Source organism: Rosa chinensis, chromosome 1 (genome assembly GCF_002994745.2).
Source record: "Rosa chinensis cultivar Old Blush chromosome 1, RchiOBHm-V2, whole genome shotgun sequence".
NCBI lineage: Eukaryota > Viridiplantae > Streptophyta > Magnoliopsida > Rosales > Rosaceae > Rosa > Rosa chinensis.
This window is the reverse complement of record NC_037088.1, coordinates 62,229,198-62,250,158: the sequence shown is the minus strand read 5'-3', so window position 1 is coordinate 62,250,158 and position 20,961 is coordinate 62,229,198. Positions and strand designations below refer to the sequence as shown.

The 20,961-nt window shown below is 38.7% G+C and overlaps 3 protein-coding genes across 3 annotated transcripts; all 3 read right to left on the bottom strand.

The window, feature by feature from the left end:
• Positions 1-768: 768 nt before the first annotated feature.
• On the bottom strand, positions 769-3,445 carry LOC112199085 (putative glycerol-3-phosphate transporter 1). Its single transcript, XM_024340168.2, has 3 exons — positions 3,273-3,445; positions 1,715-2,741; positions 769-1,622 (listed from the first exon to the last, which is right to left on the bottom strand). The coding sequence occupies exons 2-3, from the start codon at positions 2,718-2,720 to the stop codon at positions 1,057-1,059; spliced, it is 1,572 nt and encodes a 523-aa protein (XP_024195936.1). The 5' UTR covers positions 2,721-2,741; positions 3,273-3,445; the 3' UTR covers positions 769-1,056.
• Positions 3,446-6,266: 2,821 nt separating this feature from the next.
• LOC112180939 (heat shock 22 kDa protein, mitochondrial) lies at positions 6,267-7,215 on the bottom strand. Its single transcript, XM_024319522.2, has 2 exons — positions 6,915-7,215; positions 6,267-6,822 (listed from the first exon to the last, which is right to left on the bottom strand). The coding sequence occupies exons 1-2, from the start codon at positions 7,126-7,128 to the stop codon at positions 6,422-6,424; spliced, it is 615 nt and encodes a 204-aa protein (XP_024175290.1). The 5' UTR covers positions 7,129-7,215; the 3' UTR covers positions 6,267-6,421.
• Positions 7,216-7,911: 696 nt separating this feature from the next.
• LOC121049843 (zinc finger BED domain-containing protein RICESLEEPER 2-like) lies at positions 7,912-9,412 on the bottom strand. The gene is made up of 3 exons (XM_040508090.1): positions 8,810-9,412; positions 8,226-8,727; positions 7,912-8,127 (listed from the first exon to the last, which is right to left on the bottom strand). Exons 1-3 carry the CDS (start codon positions 9,410-9,412, stop codon positions 8,024-8,026), a joined length of 1,209 nt encoding a protein of 402 aa, XP_040364024.1. The 3' UTR covers positions 7,912-8,023.
• Positions 9,413-20,961: the final 11,549 nt, after the last annotated feature.

Here is a 20,961-nt window from a genome sequence, read left to right as displayed (position 1 = left end):
TCATCTTTTGGAGACAAAAGCCATTGTTTTCCACCATTCGTTTTGGTAGCTGCAGAGCCAAGCACTCAGGTGCTCAAAGGGTTTTGGCTCCGAACCTACATTCCACTTCTATGGTTGCCCCACAAAGCTCAGGGCTTCAAAGTGAGGATTTGAGTGGTCCATGGGAATAGTACAAACAAAAAAGGAAGTTTCTGCTGTCACTAGTGGTGTTGCTTACTTTAGATAAGCCTTTGCCAAATTGAAAAGGATCGAAAGCTCCTTTCCTTTCTGTTTTAACTGGTCATCTTCATCACGTAGCAACAAGAATTCGGCATGAATCGTGCCATATTAAGACATATAACAGTATTCTAGCGTCGGTAGTTATCAATGCAGAGTTATCACGTAGCGTCGGGAGTGGAAAACCTCATCAAACCTTAAAGAAGTAGCACATTTCATCACGTTTGTCACCCTGCATGTGGTTGGTTACCGGAAAGAGTCCGATTTTCATTGCGTTTAGTTCTTCATTCTCTCGTCTTTGCGTGAGCACTTTTTTCTCTCATCGTTGAAGCAAATTGTTTAAGGGAGTAGGGTGTGTAGAAATATACGGGCAATTGTCATCACTAGCACCGCTAATCCATTTCGTGTCAAATCATTTTTAAGTGTTTGATCGCCTGAACAGAGGTTAATATGAAGCAGAGTTAGTTTGCAGATGGTGTTATTTGCAGAGCATAGAAGAAGAGGGACAATGACAAATTTCAATTTTCTGGTGAGCTTGTCACCATTCTGAAATCTGAATCATGCTGAGATTAATATCATAAGACATACAAAAAAATGTATACACATACATATATTACAAACCACAACACTAAAAACTCCCACCCCTTTTCTATTCTTTCCCTTCCTGAACTTCCAGTTCAGTTCTATAAGTAAATCAATGGGGAAGGCTTAAGAAAATCATCTCCTTTGTCCCTAAATAGAGGTTCTCCTCTTCATTTGATGAGCAAGAACTCTGAACTTTGAAGCAGAAGTTGTGTATACAATAAAAGATGAAAACCACCACAATCTGCTTATATATCGTCACACATCAACTACAGCAGGTTGAGACCTTGAAGTAGAGCCCCTACGCATTCTTGATTCTTCGATCTTTGCAGAAACCTCGGCTATAACAAGCCTAGTTAGAAGCAACCCTGCAATTAGAGCTGCTCCCATCAGCATTGTGAAAACTGCACTCCAGCTCTCAGCAGAAATATAGCCAGTTACCAATGGACCAATTGCAGCCCCTACGGAGCCAGTTCCATCGATAATAGCAGTTACAGTTGCCAATGCCCTCGAGTTTCCACGCAACGAGCTATGTGTTCCCAGGTCTGCTGAGACGGCCGTTGTTATTAGGGCATATGGCCCGTTAACAAACATGCCGGTGATGAACATAAGGATAATGTTTACAGTCAAGGATATGCTTCCATAGCTCCGGTATAAAAAGAGAGCAGGGATAGCACAATACATGAAACTAGCAGCTGTTATTGCTCTAGCATCTAACCGGTCAGAAATATGTCCGGCAAGGATTCCTCCAAGCACACCTCCTACATCAAACAATGTCGATAAGGTACCAGACGCCGCATCTGATAAGTACTGCCCATCAATAGCTGCAATATGTGTGAAAATTCAATGTTAGTCAACAACAAAGTTTGATGAATCAAATCACAGATCCAAAACAACATATGGAGGTTGAAATTACCTGTATGGCTAATGTAGAAAGGAAGCCAATAGAGAAATGTATAAGCCACCAATTTGGAAAAGAACAGGCAAAGAGCAAAAGGAGCAACACCAGGAATTTTCCAAGCTTCAATGAACCCCACAGGTTGATCCTTCACCTCTGCCCTTGATGTCAACAATGGTTCAGTCTCTTCCGCCCCGCTTTTCTTTGGAGAGTCTAATTCATCCTCTTCGCTAACTCCCACAGACTCAGGACTAACCGGTAAGAACAGAAAAACCACCACACCAATTGTAGCAATCATCAAACCAGGCACTACAAAAGACCAACCCCATCCATATTGCAATAAAGCAGAAGCAACCAAAGACCCAGTAATGTTCCCAACAGAAGTGTGAGCATTCCATATCCCCATTATCAACCCTCTCTTCTTCTTCCCAAACCAATTACCAACCACTGCAACCACCGAAGGCCACCCCGTCGATTGGAACAAACCAGCAACCATTTGAACCCCAAGGTAGTAATAGAAGCTGTGAATGTTTCCCCAATACCCAATTCCAAACAGCGAAGTAAACACACCCGTTCCCACCATTCCTATAGTCAAAAAAATCCTCAAATTTAATCTATCACCCAAATGACCAGAAAAGTACATTCCTATAGCATAAACAGCTAGAAAAGCTACATCAATTTCACCAAGCAAGGCTGTTCCATCTGATCCATCAAATGGTGCCCATCCATCTCCAAGAATCCACGAAAATCGTCTCCTTCTTTCCCCTGGTTGACCCAAGTAACTCATCCTCCATGACAAGAACCTCAACCCCACCTCATCGGATGCAGGATCAAGAGTACTCTTGACCACACTAGTGGTTTTCCGGGCAGCATGGTAGCTTGCATAGGCTAGAAAAGTAACAATCAAAACAATAACTTGGTGGGTTTTGTATGAAATCTTCGATCTTTTTATGTACTCTATGTATCGAATCCCCAAGGGCTTGGTGTAATTTGTCTCAGCAGCTCCCTCTTCCATTGGTCCCATGTATTGATTTCTACTTTCAAGCTGCAAATAGCACCATAAAGATTAGAGTGCAATTCAAATTAACATGATTTACCAGATTGCACCAGAAATGTAAAGAACATTTTAAGACATCCAAGAAGCCAAACTAAAAGGCAATCAGCAACTCAGACTTTCCAAAATTTTAGAGACCGAAAAAAGAACCGATCTTTTTCGACAATCAGAACTAGTACTCTGATTCATCTAACCAAAATCAAATTTGGAACAAAAACCATTAATTTTCAGGTCAGATATCTTTCCTGGGAAGAAAAACAAAGCCCACAAAGGTAAAAAGAGAGAACATACAGAGAAAAACAGAACAGTCAAAAAGAAAAGTCTGAAAATCAGTTTTCCAGAATAATTAGATACATGAACAGTTACCCTTCATGCTTTGACAGAAACGCAGACGTTAAAAGTAGAGATAATCGAAAGAAAGAAACGATGAAAAAGATGGGACTATCCAGAGAACCAGAAACGGTCAAAAGTTTGAAACATTCAGGTGATGATTACAAAGATACATAAAGCTAAGAAACATACCTATTGGGTAAGCTTGAGTGTGAGTGAGCTTGAGTGAAAATGGGTTGCTGATATTATATTTGGTTGATGTTTCTCTTACTCCCTAAATTCTCTGGTTTGGTTGGAATGGAAACTGGAGAGCAGGTCGCTGAGAGGAGAGAGAACTACTTTGTTCAAAGCTCTAATAAAAGGCGCAAAACTAGGAGGAAGCAACGTTAGCATTCTTATTCCCGTCGGTAATAATATTTTTATGGCCGGAAATTCCAAAATTGCCCAATATTTCCTTTCTGGTGCCTTCTCGGTGAATCGTCCTGGAAAACTGAGATGACGGAACTGCCCTCTGCTTGGTGTTGCATTAATCAATAATGGATAGGTTTCTTTAATATTTGTTTTGTGCTCTATTGTTATTTAGAATAAATACTTGGGACTGCTAAGTGAAATTAAGATGATGGTACTTCAAAAAAAAAAATTAAGATGATGGTTTAGTACCAGGGTTCTCTATTGAGAACAACTTTTCCCCAAACTGATGTAGCCTATTATGAGTTAATAAAGTTATATTTCAGAAGGGAAAAAAAAAAACGTTCTCATTTAGAGCTCTGCAGAGAATTTGAGTTACATTCAGGAATGTTTCTTTAGCTTAATAATCTCAATTTTAAAAATAATCACAACTTCATTATAAATTGACCTTAAATAAATACTTTTAAGTTATTAAAGTGCCGTAACAAAAGAAAATTAGAAAAAATCCTCGCCAATTTCTTGTAAGTTAGATCATGAACTCTGGATTGTTAAGTTAAAGACAACAATATGATACCATAAAGTAGAATTATATTGATCAAACTGCGTAGTTAAGCTACAAACAACAATATAACATTAAAAAGTAGCAAGATAATAATTATTGTATATCTTCATTTCTCTTCACATAATTAAATAACACATTTATAACTAGAGAATGTAAATACAAGTCTAAAATAATTGTGAAATGTATCACTTTCTAATTTATTTTTTCTTCACCCACTTTATATTTTATACAATATTCTCATGGCTCCCATGTGCTCAATGAGTGACAATTTCTCTAGTCCACTCGCTGAAGCCAATAATCATGAGTTGAGTACAAGGCATGCTCACTAGCTTGACAATGGTGCAATCCTTACCGTCTCACTTTTGATGTATCTCCAATAATGTTTCGCATAATTAATTGGTTGAAAGCTATTGGTTAGAAATTAAATGACACAATAGTATATGGCATATGATTAGTCATAACAATGGAAACTTGGGAACTAGAACACACCGACTAATGGGTCCAATTGACGAGGCCAGATCTCCAGGGTAGCAATGCACGTCTCTCTACTCAAAAGCATCTCGAGTGATCTAAAAAAAAAAAAAAACTTCCACGTAGTTACATTATAAAAAAATCACTTCTCCAACAAGTTAGTTCTGATAATATATTAAGTACGCGGTTTTTTAAAGTTTAAATTGCAATAGTGAAATCTTCAAAATTAAAAAACAAAAGTTTTTTTTTTTTCAACTAGGATTCAAAAACAAATGTTGCTTATGTAATTTACAACATCACATTTAATTCACGAGGTTTATAAATTTCTTTTTTCTCATGTTAGATAGAAAGTTGGCAATATCAGCTCTTCGTTGACAACCATCATGCGGGGCTTCTCTTCTCCCCGTGAAGTGTGAATTGATAGCTAGGTTAAATAGTGGTCACTATGGTTTCACATGAATCAGGTGGCACTGCGATGGACCATGTATATAGACTTTTGATCTTATGGTGGGGGTTTACTTTTATTAATTAATTTGGAATATATCTTTTATAAAGCGATGTCCGATTCCAACTGCTTTTTATAGCCCCAGGGTAAAATGTTGTGTTACTGCGCACGAGATGCCTGGTTAAAAGGGCAATCAGGTCAAATCAATCAATGTTACCAGCCTCATTAGTGTGGGCAAAAACGTAATTCCGCACACCACGGGAGGCAACTAGACATTCAAGTATTCAACTCTGTCGCCGGGGTAAGTACAAATCGGGCGGATCACGAACGAATATTCGCATATCAGAAACGGAATTATGCCGAGCTAGTTTCGTATATCCTCCCTGAAATTTCGGGGCCCACCAGGGGCCTTTTTGGGCTTACCGTTTCAATGACGTGGCATAATGGCAGTCTCTTGGCGCCATCTGGCGCGGGATTCTTGGCTCTCTTTGGACCTCCAGTCGACGTCTCGTTTGGGCCAGTAATGGTCGCCCACGCCTAGACATGCGGAAGGAGATTGGAAATTTCCGCTCTTGGATCTGAGTTACTTATTTTGGGCCCTTTTGCTTAATAGTTGCATTTGGACTATCGCATTGATTGATTCTTAGGCCTCAAGCTATTCTCCCCATTCATTCATTTATTTATGGATATATAGTTTTCTTTGCATTATCTTCTTGTTTATATATGAGAAGGTGAGAAGGTCTTCAGGCGATCAGATCAGTCGATTTATCTGACTGACTAAATAAAGTACACCGCACGTAGTTGTTTGAAGGTATAATCTGTCTAAAACGTTGACATTGAAAAATTTAATCAACCGATGATTTGAATGTTTCTTTAGCTATTTTTGTTCACAAATTCTGTTGTCCTCGCAAAAGAAAACAAAAAATGTAGCAAGCACCATTTATCGACTCTCCAATGTGCCCACTTGATGTCTCAATTTTTGTATGGGCATTGATAACTCCAACCCAATACCTCTTTCCCGTAAATATTTTTCTCTCCATCTCTTCAGTCTACTTAATTTGACCTAATTTTGGTCCTTTTCTCTCCTCTACCAAAAGAGAGTCAAGCTTTAGGGCCACAGCCCAAGGGTCAAGGCCCACGAATATTTGTTGCAATTGTAAGAGCGGCCGTCTAGGGTTCTAGTCTAGTTTGGGTTTTCAATTGTTGAGCTCGCAATTGAATTTTCAGATCCAAAAAACAGAAAAGCGCAAGAGCTTGCAATTAACTTTCTCACGGTGAAAGAGTAAAGCACGTGGATTAATTTCCCAAAAAGTTACCATCTTTCATTCATTCCTCGAATTGAAATTTGTGGAAATGAAATGAAAACCTTACACTAGCTCAGTCAACACTCATCACTATCACAAAAAACTCAACAATTATTCACACGGCCCAAAACGACGTAGCACAATCCCTACACTACTCCACCCTCACGTGAAACACGTCGCTCCTCTCCTCCTCCTTAATCTTCGGCACAACCACCCTCAGCACGCCGTTCTTCATCTCCGCCTTGACGCCGTCCGTCTTGAACATCTTCTCCGGCAGCTGAATTCCGGTGGAGTACCTCCTCGGCTCTTCTTCACCGTCCACGTGTCCGCCTTCGCCTCTGATCACCAGAGTGTTCTTCTCCACCCAAACCTTCACGTCCTCTTTCCCCAGCCCCGGCATTTCGAACCGGAGATGCAGACCGTCCTCCGTCTCACGCGCGTCCCAACCGCGGCGCGTGGCCGAGAGGAAGGGGTTCTCCGAGATCTGGTCCACCAGATTCAGAACCTGGCTCAGGTTCCGGTCCACCGAGAACGGAGGAGGAGCAAACACATCTGTAACGATAAAGCAAACTCGATCAGAAACGTAATTGCCGAAAATTTAAACGAATAAACAACGGAATTGAGAAAGTTAAGTAGACGATTACCCGAGATGAAGTTGTCACGGCGGCGAGGGAGAGAGCAATCGTGGCGGCGGTAGGAGTCCAGGTCGGTTTCGTCGCTTTCATCGGAGTCGTAGTGGCGGGCGGCGTTGGTGTTGAAGAGTTTGGCGTCGCGGATTGGGCGGAATGCGGAGGAGGAGAGCGGTTTGGGGAGGAGATTGGAGAAGAGGAATCGGCGGAGGGCTAGGGAGGAAGCCATTGAAGCTGAGAAGCGAGCTTGGAGAGCACGCAATGAAATTAGAAGTGAGAATAGTGAGAGAGGATTCTTTGGATGTGGACCGGAGTTTTTGGAGGTTTTTGTAGGACTGGGCACGGGCCGGGACGGGCCAGTTTTGAGGTATACCCGATCCCGGGCCCGAAATTATCTTTCGGTACGGGCCGGGCCGGTAAGGCACTTTTTGGATTTGATACCGACTGTACCGAACCCGACCGGTTTCGGGCCGGGCTCGGGCCCAAATCGGGACTGAACAACAACCCGAAAAAAAAAAAAAAAAACAAATGCTTTCAAAGTTTGCAAACTGGGCAATTTTTTTAGTTTGCAAACTGGTAGCTTTCAGCCTTTGAGGTCTTCAACTCTGCACATTTGCAAATGAACAATTCCAATTTCCATCATTCCAGCCCTATGAATCAATGAATGTATGAAATATGATTCAAATGAACAATCTCATCATTCCATGATTCCCAATTTTCCATCATTCCATCATAAATCAAGGGTAATCCAATAATCCATCAAGGCTGATCTGAAGCAACAAAAGTAGAAAACAACAACAGTACAACTTACGACACTAACAAAGTAACAAGCACACAACTGCAAAACAAGTTACAAGTCTGCATAAGTGCATAACAATTAACAAGACAACAATTACTCAAGTAGACAATCTTAACTTCACATTCAGTTCACATTTCACAATTCACACATCAACTAAACTGCTTAAAAGTTTAAAATTACTAGACTGCATTACAAGAAATCAAGAATACAAGCTGCTACAATGTTCACACTTCATCCATTATAGTTCATTATTCAATAGAATCAATACATAAACTCATAAAGTTGGGACAACATTAAAAATTGAAGACAACTAAACTGAAACAGTTTAGATAACAATTACATTACCAGCTGCAACAGACTTTCCCTTCCCTTTAGCTCTTGGAACTGGAGCAGGACACACATTTTTGCTAGATGCAGTGCTTTCATGCTCTGCAAAAATAAAAATTACTCATCAACTCTCAATGATACAAGTCAAAGCACTGAAAATGAAAAGACTCTAAAACTGAAAACAAGACAGAAAGTTATACCATGCTCAACAGCTTCATAAAACTCTATGTTTTCAATGGTGCAATCATCTTGGATCTCTGCGATTTCATCACCTAACATCCAACTTTGCATGCAAATGAGTCCCTCCACAGTTTTTGGAGTTAATGAGCTCCTAAATGTGTCAATAACCCTGCCTCCTGTTGAAAAACATGACTCTGATGCCACTGTTGAGGTTTGAATGGCAAGAACATCCCTTGCTATTGCTGCTAACACAGGAAACTTTGGGCCATTGACCTTCCACCAACACAAGATGTCAAAGCAGTCTTCATCATCAGTGAATTCCAATGGACCATTCAAGTATTGATCTACTTCATGAGCCACCACAGCCTCTGCACTTGATTGTACAACCTTCCTCCAATCATTAAGGAGCTGACCCCTAACACCTCCTCTACTATTGTTGCTTCTGCTTGTAAGAGTACTACATGAAGAGCTTGGAGAGCCTTGCCTCACCATGTGTCTGCCTCCATCTACATGAATTACATACTAAGAAAAAAAAGGCAGCTTATTAATATCCAATTAAAACCAACTAAAAGACTGAAAATTATAGAACAAACAAGTTAAATACCTGATCATAGAGAGCCATAAGAAGGTTTCTAATCTCCAATGTTCTTCTTTGCACCTCATCATCACCTAAACCCTCAGAAGTGAAGATGTGAGTCACATTCTTCAACTTGAACCTTGCATCCAATACTAGGCCAATGATCACCATGTGGTTAATTTCATGAAATGATCCATAATACTTTAACCATCTAGATCTCATATTTCCTGCCATGTCCATCAACACTTGCTTAGTTTCTGTTCCAGTTGCAAACCCAGGTAGAACAAACATGCTTTCTATATTTTTTTCCATGGTAATCACATCATGGAAAGTTGTGTGCACAGTAGGGTGCAATGAAGCACTAACCCTCAATGTGACATCATAGAACACCCTCAAGAAATCCACAAACACTTCTGCCTTATCCCAATCTTCATCTTCTGGTGGTCCAACTCTATTCCTCTTATTCCTGCTTGGTACTACATTCCCATCATCATCATATTCTTCCTCTGGTTCTTTAAAGTAAGCTGCAAAGCTGCTATCATCATCATCATATTCTTCCTCTATAAGCTTTCCTATAGTAGGCCCTTGGTGATTTTGAATCACACAGAAACTAATGACCCTCTTATGCATTTTCTAATCAATGTCAATGAAATGGGCAGTAAGCACCATATAATTGACATTTTGAACACTTGTCCAAGTGTCAGTGGTGAGGCTCAACCTATACTGCTTCAAAATCTTCTTCAATTCCTTCTTTGAACTGTCATACTTACCTAGAAAGGTTCTGCATAGTTTCCTTCTAGAGGGAACATCAAATAGAGGACAGACTTTGTCGCAAAATCTGTTAAACCCTTTCTTTTCCACAAAACTAAAAGGCAGTTCATCAATCACAATCATCTCTACACAAGCTTCTAGATAATCATCCTGGTTATAAGCTACTGTGGTCAATCTATTTCCCTTTGATTTATCACCAGCAAGATTTTTCTGAGATTTATCCACATTAGGTGGATAATATCTACAATTTTGGTTGATATGCCTAATCATACCAGAAGTACCATTCTTAGAACTATCCACAGCAAAATCACCTACCTTTCCCCTAGGGCAATATTTGCAATAAGCTCGTTTATGAACAATCTCAATATCATTTCCCTCAGCATCTTTTTGAACCTCAATCTTATCATATTCAATAAAATGCTCCCAAACAAAACTACGTTTGATACCAGATGCAGTAGAAGGACACTCACTTACAGATGGAGGAGCTTCAGGTTGACTTGCACCTTCTTCAGCTTGAGCTTGAGCTTCAATCTGCTGAAATAATTGTTGTTGTGCTTCACCAGCTCGAGGATAAGATGGTGATGTTCCTGTGGAAGAATCCTCAAGACCAGAAGCTGTTGGTCGAGGTCGAGCCACTATCTTCTTCCCTCTAGCCATACTGTTCTTCAACTGTGATGTTGAATTGCAGAATTTGTGATGAACTGATGACTGGTGAATCAACCATGAGATGAGGATTGTGATGAGATTGTGATGAATTGGTGATGGTTGTGATGAATTGCTGAAAGAGTGAGACTGTGAGAGTGTGAGAGCTGGGGATCGAACTGGGGATTAGGTTTCAGAATTGGGGATCGAACTCATCGAAGTGGGGATCGAACTGGGGATTAGGTTTCAGAATTGGGGATCGAACTCATCGAATTGGGGATCGAACTCATCAAACTGGGGATTAGGTTTCAGAATTGGGGATCGAACTCATCGAAGTGGATAAAGTGATCGTGGAGACGTAGACTGGTTCGTGGCGAACTGGCGATAGCCAGAAACCCAACCGAGTTGACCGTTATGATGCATTCAGTGTGCTCATGTCTATACTAGAAGTATAGACTCGAAAATGGACCAATCAGATATTAAATAAATAGAATTAATCAAAATAAATATAATATTTATATAATTCGGTACGGGTCGGGCCCAATTCGGGTTTGAGTTTTGGGTACCGAAGCCCGTCCCGTTTTTACTGTTTCGGTTCGGGACGGTACCAAACCGAGAAATTCAAAAATGAGGCCCGTACCGTCATGCATTTTTCGGTTCGGGATCGGGCCGGGTTCGGTAACTCGGTTTACTATGCCCAGCCCTAGGTTTTTGTAGTTGTGAAAAAGAGTATGGAAGGGTCAGGAAGGGAAGAGAAGGTTCTGGAAGAACGTTGGGCTTGGGCTGGACTGAAGGCTGATGCTCAATGTGGATTAGTAAAATAAAATGCACCATCAGTCCCTCAATTCTTATGCACCGGCCAGTTTGATACTCAGACTCACAACACTATTAATGTGATACCCAAACTCAAAATTTCGTATCAGCATGATACTTCCGTTAATGTTCCGTTAAAAATGATCACGTGTCATACATGTGACTAAAATTTTGAGGGCAAAATCATACTTTAAGCATTTAAAAAAAAAGAAATAAATTATTGGCTTTTTCAACTTGGACCTGACAAAAAAAAGAAAAATATCCAAACGAAAAATCCTAAGCTAGGAACCCAGATTAATTCAATGAGTTCATTAATCCTCTCACTCTGAACTTAATTTCGCAGCCAAGGCCAAATAAAAATCCATCAAGCCGGGGAAATCAACAATAAGTTCTGGAAATAAGCTTACTGGATAGTGCCTCAAAATAGGAAACTGATTTCTCGGTGTTCTTCCTCGCCTCTTTCTCTGCAATGTTGAGGTATCTCAATTCATGACTTCATACAGGTTGTGGTTCTTGTTAGATACAATCACAAGAAGCCAATCCCTCACGTACATTGTGCTTCTAGATTATTGGAACTACTAGAAATATTCATCCTTTACAATTAGAAGGTGAAGGTTTTAATACTCTCAACCTTCTCTATTCTCATGGCCAATTCCTCAGCACAATCATAAGCCCAGAATCCAAAAATATACAGATTCACATCAACATCAATTGTCTTGTCTTTTTGAAATTTTCTTTCCATCTTACGTAGAAACCTTGAGCTTTTAATTGGATTTTGGAAGAAGTTGTTGATGAGTGGGTGGATGAAGATATCCTTGACTCTGGGCATCAATGTTAGTTTGTTCTTGTTGAATTTGCTGACGATATCCTCGAACAATATTGCCCGCTTCTTGATGAAGCAGTGGATCCAGAAATCCTTGAGCAAAGTTGCATGTTCTTGATCATATCCTTGACTTGCATTGTTAATCTGTTCTTCAAGATTCTGTAAAATCACAGGAGATCAATAACAATTGCTCCAAGTTGATGACGCAGATGACATACCACCCATCGGTAGTTCTTTCCTGGCAACATAGGTACAATTTTTGGACTCTACCCTTATACATCGTCCATCTGGTTCTCCAAGAGACAGGAGAAATTAGAAAAACGATCTGCAAATACAAAGCCACAGAGGAGAGGCAAAATGGATCTGGATTCTTTCTCCTCGATTCGCAGGTCTCTAACTACCACTGCGGTGGCAACACTTTTTGTAAAACTTGAAAAGAAGCAAAACCCAGATGAGATTAGAGCTGCTCAGATCTGATTTTGAGTGGTTAAAGATCGAAATGCATGAACAATGGACAAAAAGATCAGAGCTTTGAAGATATTTTCATTCAGTGCTTTAGAAACACAATGGCCCATGGCATTAAAACTGAAATGTGCAAAACCCAGACGGTGATTTGAGCTGTTGAGGACCTCATAATTGAAAATGGCACCGGGGTTCTATTTTTCTGGTTTGTGTTTTTTCCTTTCTTTGTTACAAGTTGCCAACCAAGAAAAAAAAAAGAGTTAATTAGATCTAAGTCCAAAATTCACACCCCTTATTAGATATAGTCCGGTTGATTTTTTTTGTTAATCGCGGTCCTATGACTCAACTGTCACATTGGATTTCTTTCCATTTATATTTTGCTGACTCAACACTACCAATTTTCATTTTCGTGCATTCCGAATATACCCTTATTAAATATCTTAAAAGCTGAAAATACTAATTTTAAAGGCATTTATTGTATTCTTGATTAATTGCAATGTAATCAATATTTTGAAATTTATGGAAAAACGTAACATTAGCAATATTTTATTGTCCAATTGATTTCTTGTTTGAAATTGATAACTAAAGTATATTACCTTTAGTCCAAAATCGTAAACTTTATAATTGTTCCATAATTAGTGATCTGCAATTATGATATTATCTAATCACAACCATTGACTAAAACACATTCATGATTCATGATGACGATATCCACTATTAAGATGTTAGAAGATTGCTGGATTGCAGAATGGATTACTGTGAAGAAGAAAGGGAAGACATGGAGTTGCCGCTATTTGACTTCACCACTATTGCTGATGCCACTGATAACTTTTCAAGCAATAACAAACTGGGACAAGGTGGTTTTGGACCTGTGTACAAGGTAATGCAATTGTATGCAAATTGAAATGAGCTACCCTTATGATAAATTTCATGACTTTTATGAACAACGATCAATAGGGTACATTGATAGGAGGGAAAGAAATAGCTGTAAAGAGGCGATCCAAGGAATCTGGTCAAGGAATGAGGGAGTTCAAAAATGAAGTTATACTGATAGCCAAACTTTAGCACCGTAATCTTGTAAAGCTTCTGGGCTGTTGCATTCAAAATGATGAAAAATTGTTAATATATGAATACACGTCCAACAGGATCGAGCTTGGACTTCTTTATTTTTGGTATGATCCTTTTCAAGCTCAACTACATGGATTTACAGTCATATCATCCTCCATTGGTTTTACTAAATCCACTAGGATTTATTCATAGTGCCTTATATTTGTCATAGAATTTGATTAGACATTTTTATTTCACATTTATATGCCTTATTTATAAGTAAGATTTCACATTTATCTCTATATCTAAGGTTCTCTCATTATCTCACATTTTCTCTTTCATACATTTTATCTTGTAATTAGGTATAAGTTCTATATATACATATTTGTACCTTTTGATTAGATTGAGAATATATTCTATGTTTTGTTTTCCTGCTTCGTATGCCTAGGTAGATTAAATCTCTACGATACAACTTCAAATACCTACTATATAGATACAAATGAAGCAATAATGTTTGAATTTTTGTTCTAATGTTTTTCATCCTATAATGTAGGTATATACGTATTAGACCTACATCTTAGGTATATTGAGTTATATGAATGCATTCAGTCTTCTTTGTCTGAAAATTATTATTGATGAATTGTAAATTTTGGAATTTGAATTTAAAATTTAAAATTGAGCTAAAATTGTGATCTAATTAGTGAATTTGAAATTATTTACCTTATTTGGTTCCAAGGGCAAAATGGACTATTAAAAAAAGCAAATGGACCGCAATTAACAAGAAAATATGTGCGGACTAGATCTAATTTTTATATAACAAAAAGGACTTGAATCGAATTTTTATATAACAAAAAGGAATTGAATCGAATTAACTCAAAAAAAAAAAAAAGGAAGAAGAAGAAGAAGAAGATGAGAGAGGAAATTATAAAAAAAAAAATTAAATAATTAAAATGTGGGTAAAAATTGAGGGTTATTTTGGTCATTTGGCATCTCTGTTTTCTTCACGTGCTTGCCACGTCAGCTCTTTAACAGAACCGTTACGGAAATTTAACGGAAGTATGTCGTTGATAGTAATATAAGACTTTAGGTATCACATTGATACATTTGTGAGTCTGGGTATCAAACTGGTTGGTGCACAAGAGTTGAGGGACTGTTGGTGTATTTTTATCTTTGAATTGTATACATATCATATCATCCGAGTGTAGCTCAAACAAAATTCTATGGTTAAGAGTTTCCAGGTTTGACTCCTGGCACCGGAACTATTTTTCTTTTCAAACAACCTTTATTTATTTATAGTTATCTAAATGACAATAGTTGTCAATTATGTAATTTTGATAATGATACTGCAGACCACCTATTTGGTGACTTCCCCTTCATAAGAGAAGTATGGAGACTGGTCAATCTGAGTAGTCAGATAAACAGGAGCAATGACTATAAATATTTTTAAGTCCCTTTTTATCAAGAAGAACTATGATAAGAATCTCTTTATGAGAATGCTAACCATCTGCTGGCAAATCTGGAAAGCCAGGAATGACTATTCTTTCAGGAATATCAGAAGACAGCCAGCTTCTGTCATTATTGCTGCTGCAGTAACCCTAAAGAATTATGAGAATCACAACCTCCCAAATGCTGGAGGAGTTTCACAAAAACCCCAAGGTGCCATAAGATGGCGTCCTCCTCCAAACTAGTATGTAAAGATAAATTTTGATGGGTCTGTTTCAAGTTCGTCAGAGGCTTGCGGATTCATCCCAAGAGATCATGAAGGCAAGCCAATTGTTGATGTCTCTAAAAATGGCGGAAGAGCTTCAGTGCCTATGGTCGAGGCTCTTGCTCTACGAGATGGCTTACAGCACACAACAAGGAAAGGAGTGAGGAAACTACAAGTTGAGGGAGATTCAAAACTAGTCATTGATGCAATCACAAAAAAGTTTAGCCCCCCTTGGAGAATACAGCAAATCATTGAGGACATTCACAACATTGCCTCGAAGTTTGAGGACATAACCTTCAAGCATATATTTAGGGAACCAAATTTTACGGCAGTTGCTTGTGCTCATCTTGGCTTAAACTGTAATAGAGAAAAGAGTTGGGAACCTTGGCTCCCATCTAGGATTGCTAGGGCTGTTCATTTTGATAATCTCGGGCATGGTTGTCTGAGAGGAGACTATTTCTAAGTTCCTTGTATTTTCTTATAAAAAAAAAACCTTTATTTTTATTTTTTAATGTCAACATTAAGCATAATCATTGAAGATTGCAATTTGTTTCATGAATTACGAAGAAATTTACATCAATGTACCGATTAGAAGAGAGAAGTGTCCTAAGAGATTGTACTAGTTGTGGGTTTTGAAAGCCTGTGTTGATTGATAATGAGAGCCTTAATTATATGAAATTATTAGTTTTGTTTTTCTTTGCTTTGCTTGCTTTGATGAATTATAATTTTTAACTTTTTTTTTGTTCTCTGATGTATTAAGTCCTTTATCAATTACAATTTAAAGGAGAAGAGATATAGAATTATGATTGGAGGGGTATTATGGCTCGACTCTCCCCAGACCCTAGGCTCTGGACCTCTGTGTTCCATCAATGGTGGCAGTCACCGGTCTCCCTCCTAAGCCACCTGATGATGGCCCTCCAAAGCCGATCTTGTATGGCGACCACCAAATCTAGCCCTCAGATTTGCATCCCCATGTTTGCTTTGCGCCAAAGTGAAATGGGTGATGTAAATGAGATTGATCGATGGTCTACTCTGTTGAAACCCAAGGATAGATGGGTGCAAAATTAGGATTTTTGGATTCGTCCATGTAAGGCGCGGCTCAAACCAAACCAAGGCCCAGTTTGGGATTGATTTTGGAGGTGCTTTTGAACCTGCTTCTGCTTTTGGGCTAATGCTATGGTGTTTGGTAAAGTGTGTAGAAGCGGCTTTTGGTCCGAATTGATTCTCCTCAAAGCTGAAATTGAGAAGCAGCCTACTACCAGCTTTGGAAAACTGCTTCACGGAAACACGGAGTGAACAGGATTCATTTAATGAAATTTTACTCTCTTTTCCAATTATGTCCTCATCTTTTAACCTCGACCCAGATAGGGTTTTATTATTCTCAGCTTCTCTCTTCCAGTCTTCCCAGCCTCCTCTAGCGTCAACACCTTCTTCCCATCGATCGATCTCTCCTATGTCTTCAAAACCCGATTCCGTTGCTCCTCCGCCACACGCCCCAAACCCAAAGCATTCCCGGACCTTCTTCAACCTCCTTTCGTACTTGGTAAGCTCCTCATCAGAACCACTCTCCACATCCGGCCTCCTTCTTTTTCCTCCTCCTAGCATATATTATCCCATTCGAAGTTCCTTCTTTTTCCTGGATCTGTTCTAGTCATACAATCCGGCGAAAACCCCACTGACATGAGCGGCGGAGGGAACCGAGTAACCATCAATTTCGCCTAATCACATCTTCGCAAGCCTACGAAGAACCACTGTATCAAACCCAGCAGCAAATTGAGTCGCAAGTTCTTACTTTTCTCTATATGCGTCCCCTGCAGAACAAGTAGTAACAGATCGAAACAAGAGCTGCGGCCCTGTTTCTAGATTTGGTCAATTTGTTGTATTTTGGGTTCTAAATTTCCGCAGGCAGAGACGGGGTAAGTAAGAATCACTCTTTCAATTCAATTCCAGTTCCTCCACATTTTCGTAGTTTGATTTCATTTCTTTGATTATGATGCTACCTGGGATTTTTTTTTTTTGCGCTACTGGTTCGTTTATATGTATATATTTCAACCTTTGTATATTAGTGTCAAACTTAAAGCCCTGCAGAATAACGTGTGTTCTGTGTGACAATGGTTGGGTTGATGACTTGATTCCACAACAAATATGGTTGAGCATCATAGAGTTCATATTGCAAGATTAGTTTGTTTTGGTTGGTTGTTTGAGTTCGTGTTTCTTTTTCTGTGTGTTCTAGCTTTCTCGATTATGGGATGGAGCCAATTGAAATTGGGTTTGTTGGAGCCAATTGAAATTGGGTTTGTACTTTTGTGTTTTAGTGGAGGATTCTTGTGTGTTACTGGAAAGCCATGGCATCATGGAATAGGAAAATGATAAGTTACGATATTGTAATGTTTAATCCATTACGTTTGCCATTTCTTTATTGTTCTGTTTGGTTTTGAAACGATGCTGAAACAAAAAGTGGAAAACCCAGGTTCTAGAGGTTGAAGAAGAACAAGTAAAATACTGGTTTCGTAATTTTGGCATCTTAAGTGGAAAACCCAGGTCCTTCTATGTCCATGCTATCTCCCCAATTTTGGTTTCTACTCATCTGGGATACAATCGTCCTCTGATATTCTAAATTGGGTTCATTCATTCATTCATTTTTTTCAGTTGTATAACACGTGCAAGGCATTTGATTCATGAGAGTTGCGATATTGCAATGTTTAATCCATTGTTTGCCATTTCTTTATTGTTCTGTTTGGTCTTGAAATGATGTATAGCTGAAACAAAAAGTTAGTAGTGAGCTGTTCAAATCACTATATTGCTAACTGTCATGGCCATAACGAATTGCAGGTTGAACTATGCTCATCATCGAAACTTGGTATCTCTCATTGGTTACTGCGATGAAGGTGACACTATGGCACTTGTTTTTGAGTATGTAGCCAATGGAAATTTGCAGCAACATTTATCAGGTGATAATTAATGATCATTAAGATGAGTTGGTTAATTAGATTGATGTTCTATGTGCGTATCTAGTGTACTTCATTAATCCAGGATCATCTTAAGAAAAATAGTTGAATTCTATAACCTGTAACTAGTGCATCACCATATCTAACTAATCTTTGGAGCAGATCTAACATTGGACTTTTTGACTTGGAAGGATTGCGGTGGATGCAGCACGAGGTTAAACACTGAATTGCAATTAAATTTTAATAAAAGCATCAACGTAAGAACTAATTAAGTCGATCATCATCAGTTACCATAGTTGAAATGTCATTTTGCAGGGTTGGATTATCTACATAATGGTTGCAAGCCACCTATAGTCCATAGAGGTCTGAAGGCTTCCAATATCTTGTTAAATGAAAAGTTGCAAGCCAAGATAGCTGATTTGGTCTTTCTAAAGTTCTTGCAACTGAAAGCGCCACTCATATATCAACTGATGCCAAAGGAACATCCATAGATTTTCTGATTTTATTTTTGTAAACTAGGATCATTCTTATTTGTATTATTCTTTCGCAGGTGCCATACTAAGCTTTAATATACCACTTCAATTTAATCAGATGTCGTCACTGAGAGGATAAGTTCGTGGATATGTATATTTGTACTTTGTTGTAGAATAAGAGAATTTGAGAGACGAAGCTTATAGTCAAACATCTCTTTTGTGCATTGTTCTGTAGTTTTGCTATTATACTTCTAGTTCATGCACAATTTGATCAATCAGGTATTTTTTGATTGATTATCTAAAACTTGAAATATTGAACTTGATGATTAATGTTAGCCAACTTGATGATGGCGTATCCTTGAAATGGAGTATGGAAAAAGAAATGAAGTATTTTACGTGATATGCCACATTTTCCTTATGAAAAACAAGTGAAGATAGCTATTGCTATTATGGCTCTTCATAATTACATAAGAAGATATGCTCAACTAGATATTGATTTTGATGAAAGTGGAAATTACTCAAGTGAAGAGACTAGTGAAGAGATGGGGGATAATGAACATGATGGAGATGGTCCAGGAAGATAAGAAATGGAGGTGTTAAGAAATGCAATTGCACAAAGTCTAATGAATGCATCTATTTAGCATTTAGTTGCAAATTTCAAGTGACTTTAATATATTTTGTGTAATGGTTCTATTGAACTATGGTCGGAAAATTAATCCAAATATTCTAGATGAGATTTTGTGTAATAGTAAAACATAATATGCATATTGAAGGGTTTAAAGTAAATTTTTTATTTGGTCCAACCAAGGGTACAAGAATAATATATGAGATTTTTTTTAATTTGGTATGGTTACATAATCAAAAAACAAAATTAAGTATTTTAGTAGCATATCTTAGCATGTATGACCATTTTGGTAATTATACCCAGCCAAAGCACTTTTGCCTTGCAACTTACCAAACACCTATAAATTGCTTTTGGACCTCACAGCACTTTTAAAAACAGTTTACCAAACACCTCAGCTGCTTCTACTCACAGCAAGTTCGGAAGTGCTTCATCTCACAGCAAGTTCGGAAGTGCTTCCCCTCACAGCACAGCAATCCCAAACTAAGCCCAAATCTTGATGGGAGACCTGATTCTAGAAGCGGCTGTGAGAGGCAGTGCAGATCATGGTGACTTGAGCGCATCTGATGGCTGGCTGAGACAAGCTAGGTCAGAGGCAATGGCTGGGCCATTTGGTTCGGTGCACGCAGGCGAGGCGATGGTACTCAGATATGCAGATGGGGGCCGAGAGGCTGTGGGAAGCTTCATGCTCCATTCAATGATGGTTGCGGAGAGTGGCTCTGAGCGTTGTCATTTTTGTCACGACTCTGTTGCCCAAAGCTGGGCTGCTTGGGTCTGTTATGCAGGTGAAGCAAGAGGCTCAGATTTTGCAGACGCCGGCGATGGGCACCTGCTTTGATCAACAATGGCAAGGGCACGAAGTCTTGCACTCTGTCCTCAAGGAGCGGTGGTGGAAGATACTGGTGTGATGGCTACCGGTGAGGGGATGTAAACTTTTGGTGGGGTGTCCAAATCATTTAGATGGCCCAAATCAAAATGGAGGCCTTTGTTTGGGGTGTCCAAAGCAAGTGGGGCTAATTTTTTGTTTTGGGCCCAACTGTGGCCCAACTTGATGAGCCTGAGTAATTTAGGGTTTCGCATCTGGGACCCCGGTGGATTGTTTCAACTAAATACGCTTCTATTTACCGCCAATGACTCTAAGAATATTCTGGAATAATACTGAAGGAGGATTCAATTTATCCTGAAATAGCAACGCACTGGATGTTCAATGAGTGGACCTATCTCTATGTACTACCGTGGGTACTAGCACACCTTCTTGTTCTGTCCCTAGATGACAGCGAAAGGGTATGTAATGACCACTTTGGCTTGAGGCTAGCACAATTTTCTTATCGCTTGATGGCACTCCAAAATTATTTTCTGGCGGTGTTACACTACGATTGTAATAAACTCTATTGAGTTCCTATTATATGAAGATAATTCCTTTATTCAAAAAAAAAAAAAAAGTCCTTTGTCAGATCCAAATAGCATAGGATCAAGATACTTGATTCTTGAAACCAGAATGTTTTCACTTTTATACTAGTAACATTTGAAATACAATATTTTTTTTACTATAATTCAATGTTTTGGGTTAAAAGATGAAACCTGTTCGATTCTCTTGCTTTAGAGAAGGGACAAGCAGTATCAGGTAAGTCATAGTTATTATTATGTCCCTAACAAATAAACAAATTATGGTTCTTTTCATGGTCTTTTTTCAGCAACATCACTTATTAGTTTTGTTAGTTGTAAATGATTTTTGAAAGACATATTGTTAGCTAGTGTGCTTATTATAGATTTGAAATCAGTACTACGGTCATTTTGTTCCTAGTTATATGGAAAAAAAAAAAGTAGGATAAAAGAATTCCCAAGTTAATGTCTGTCCTTATTCATGAAG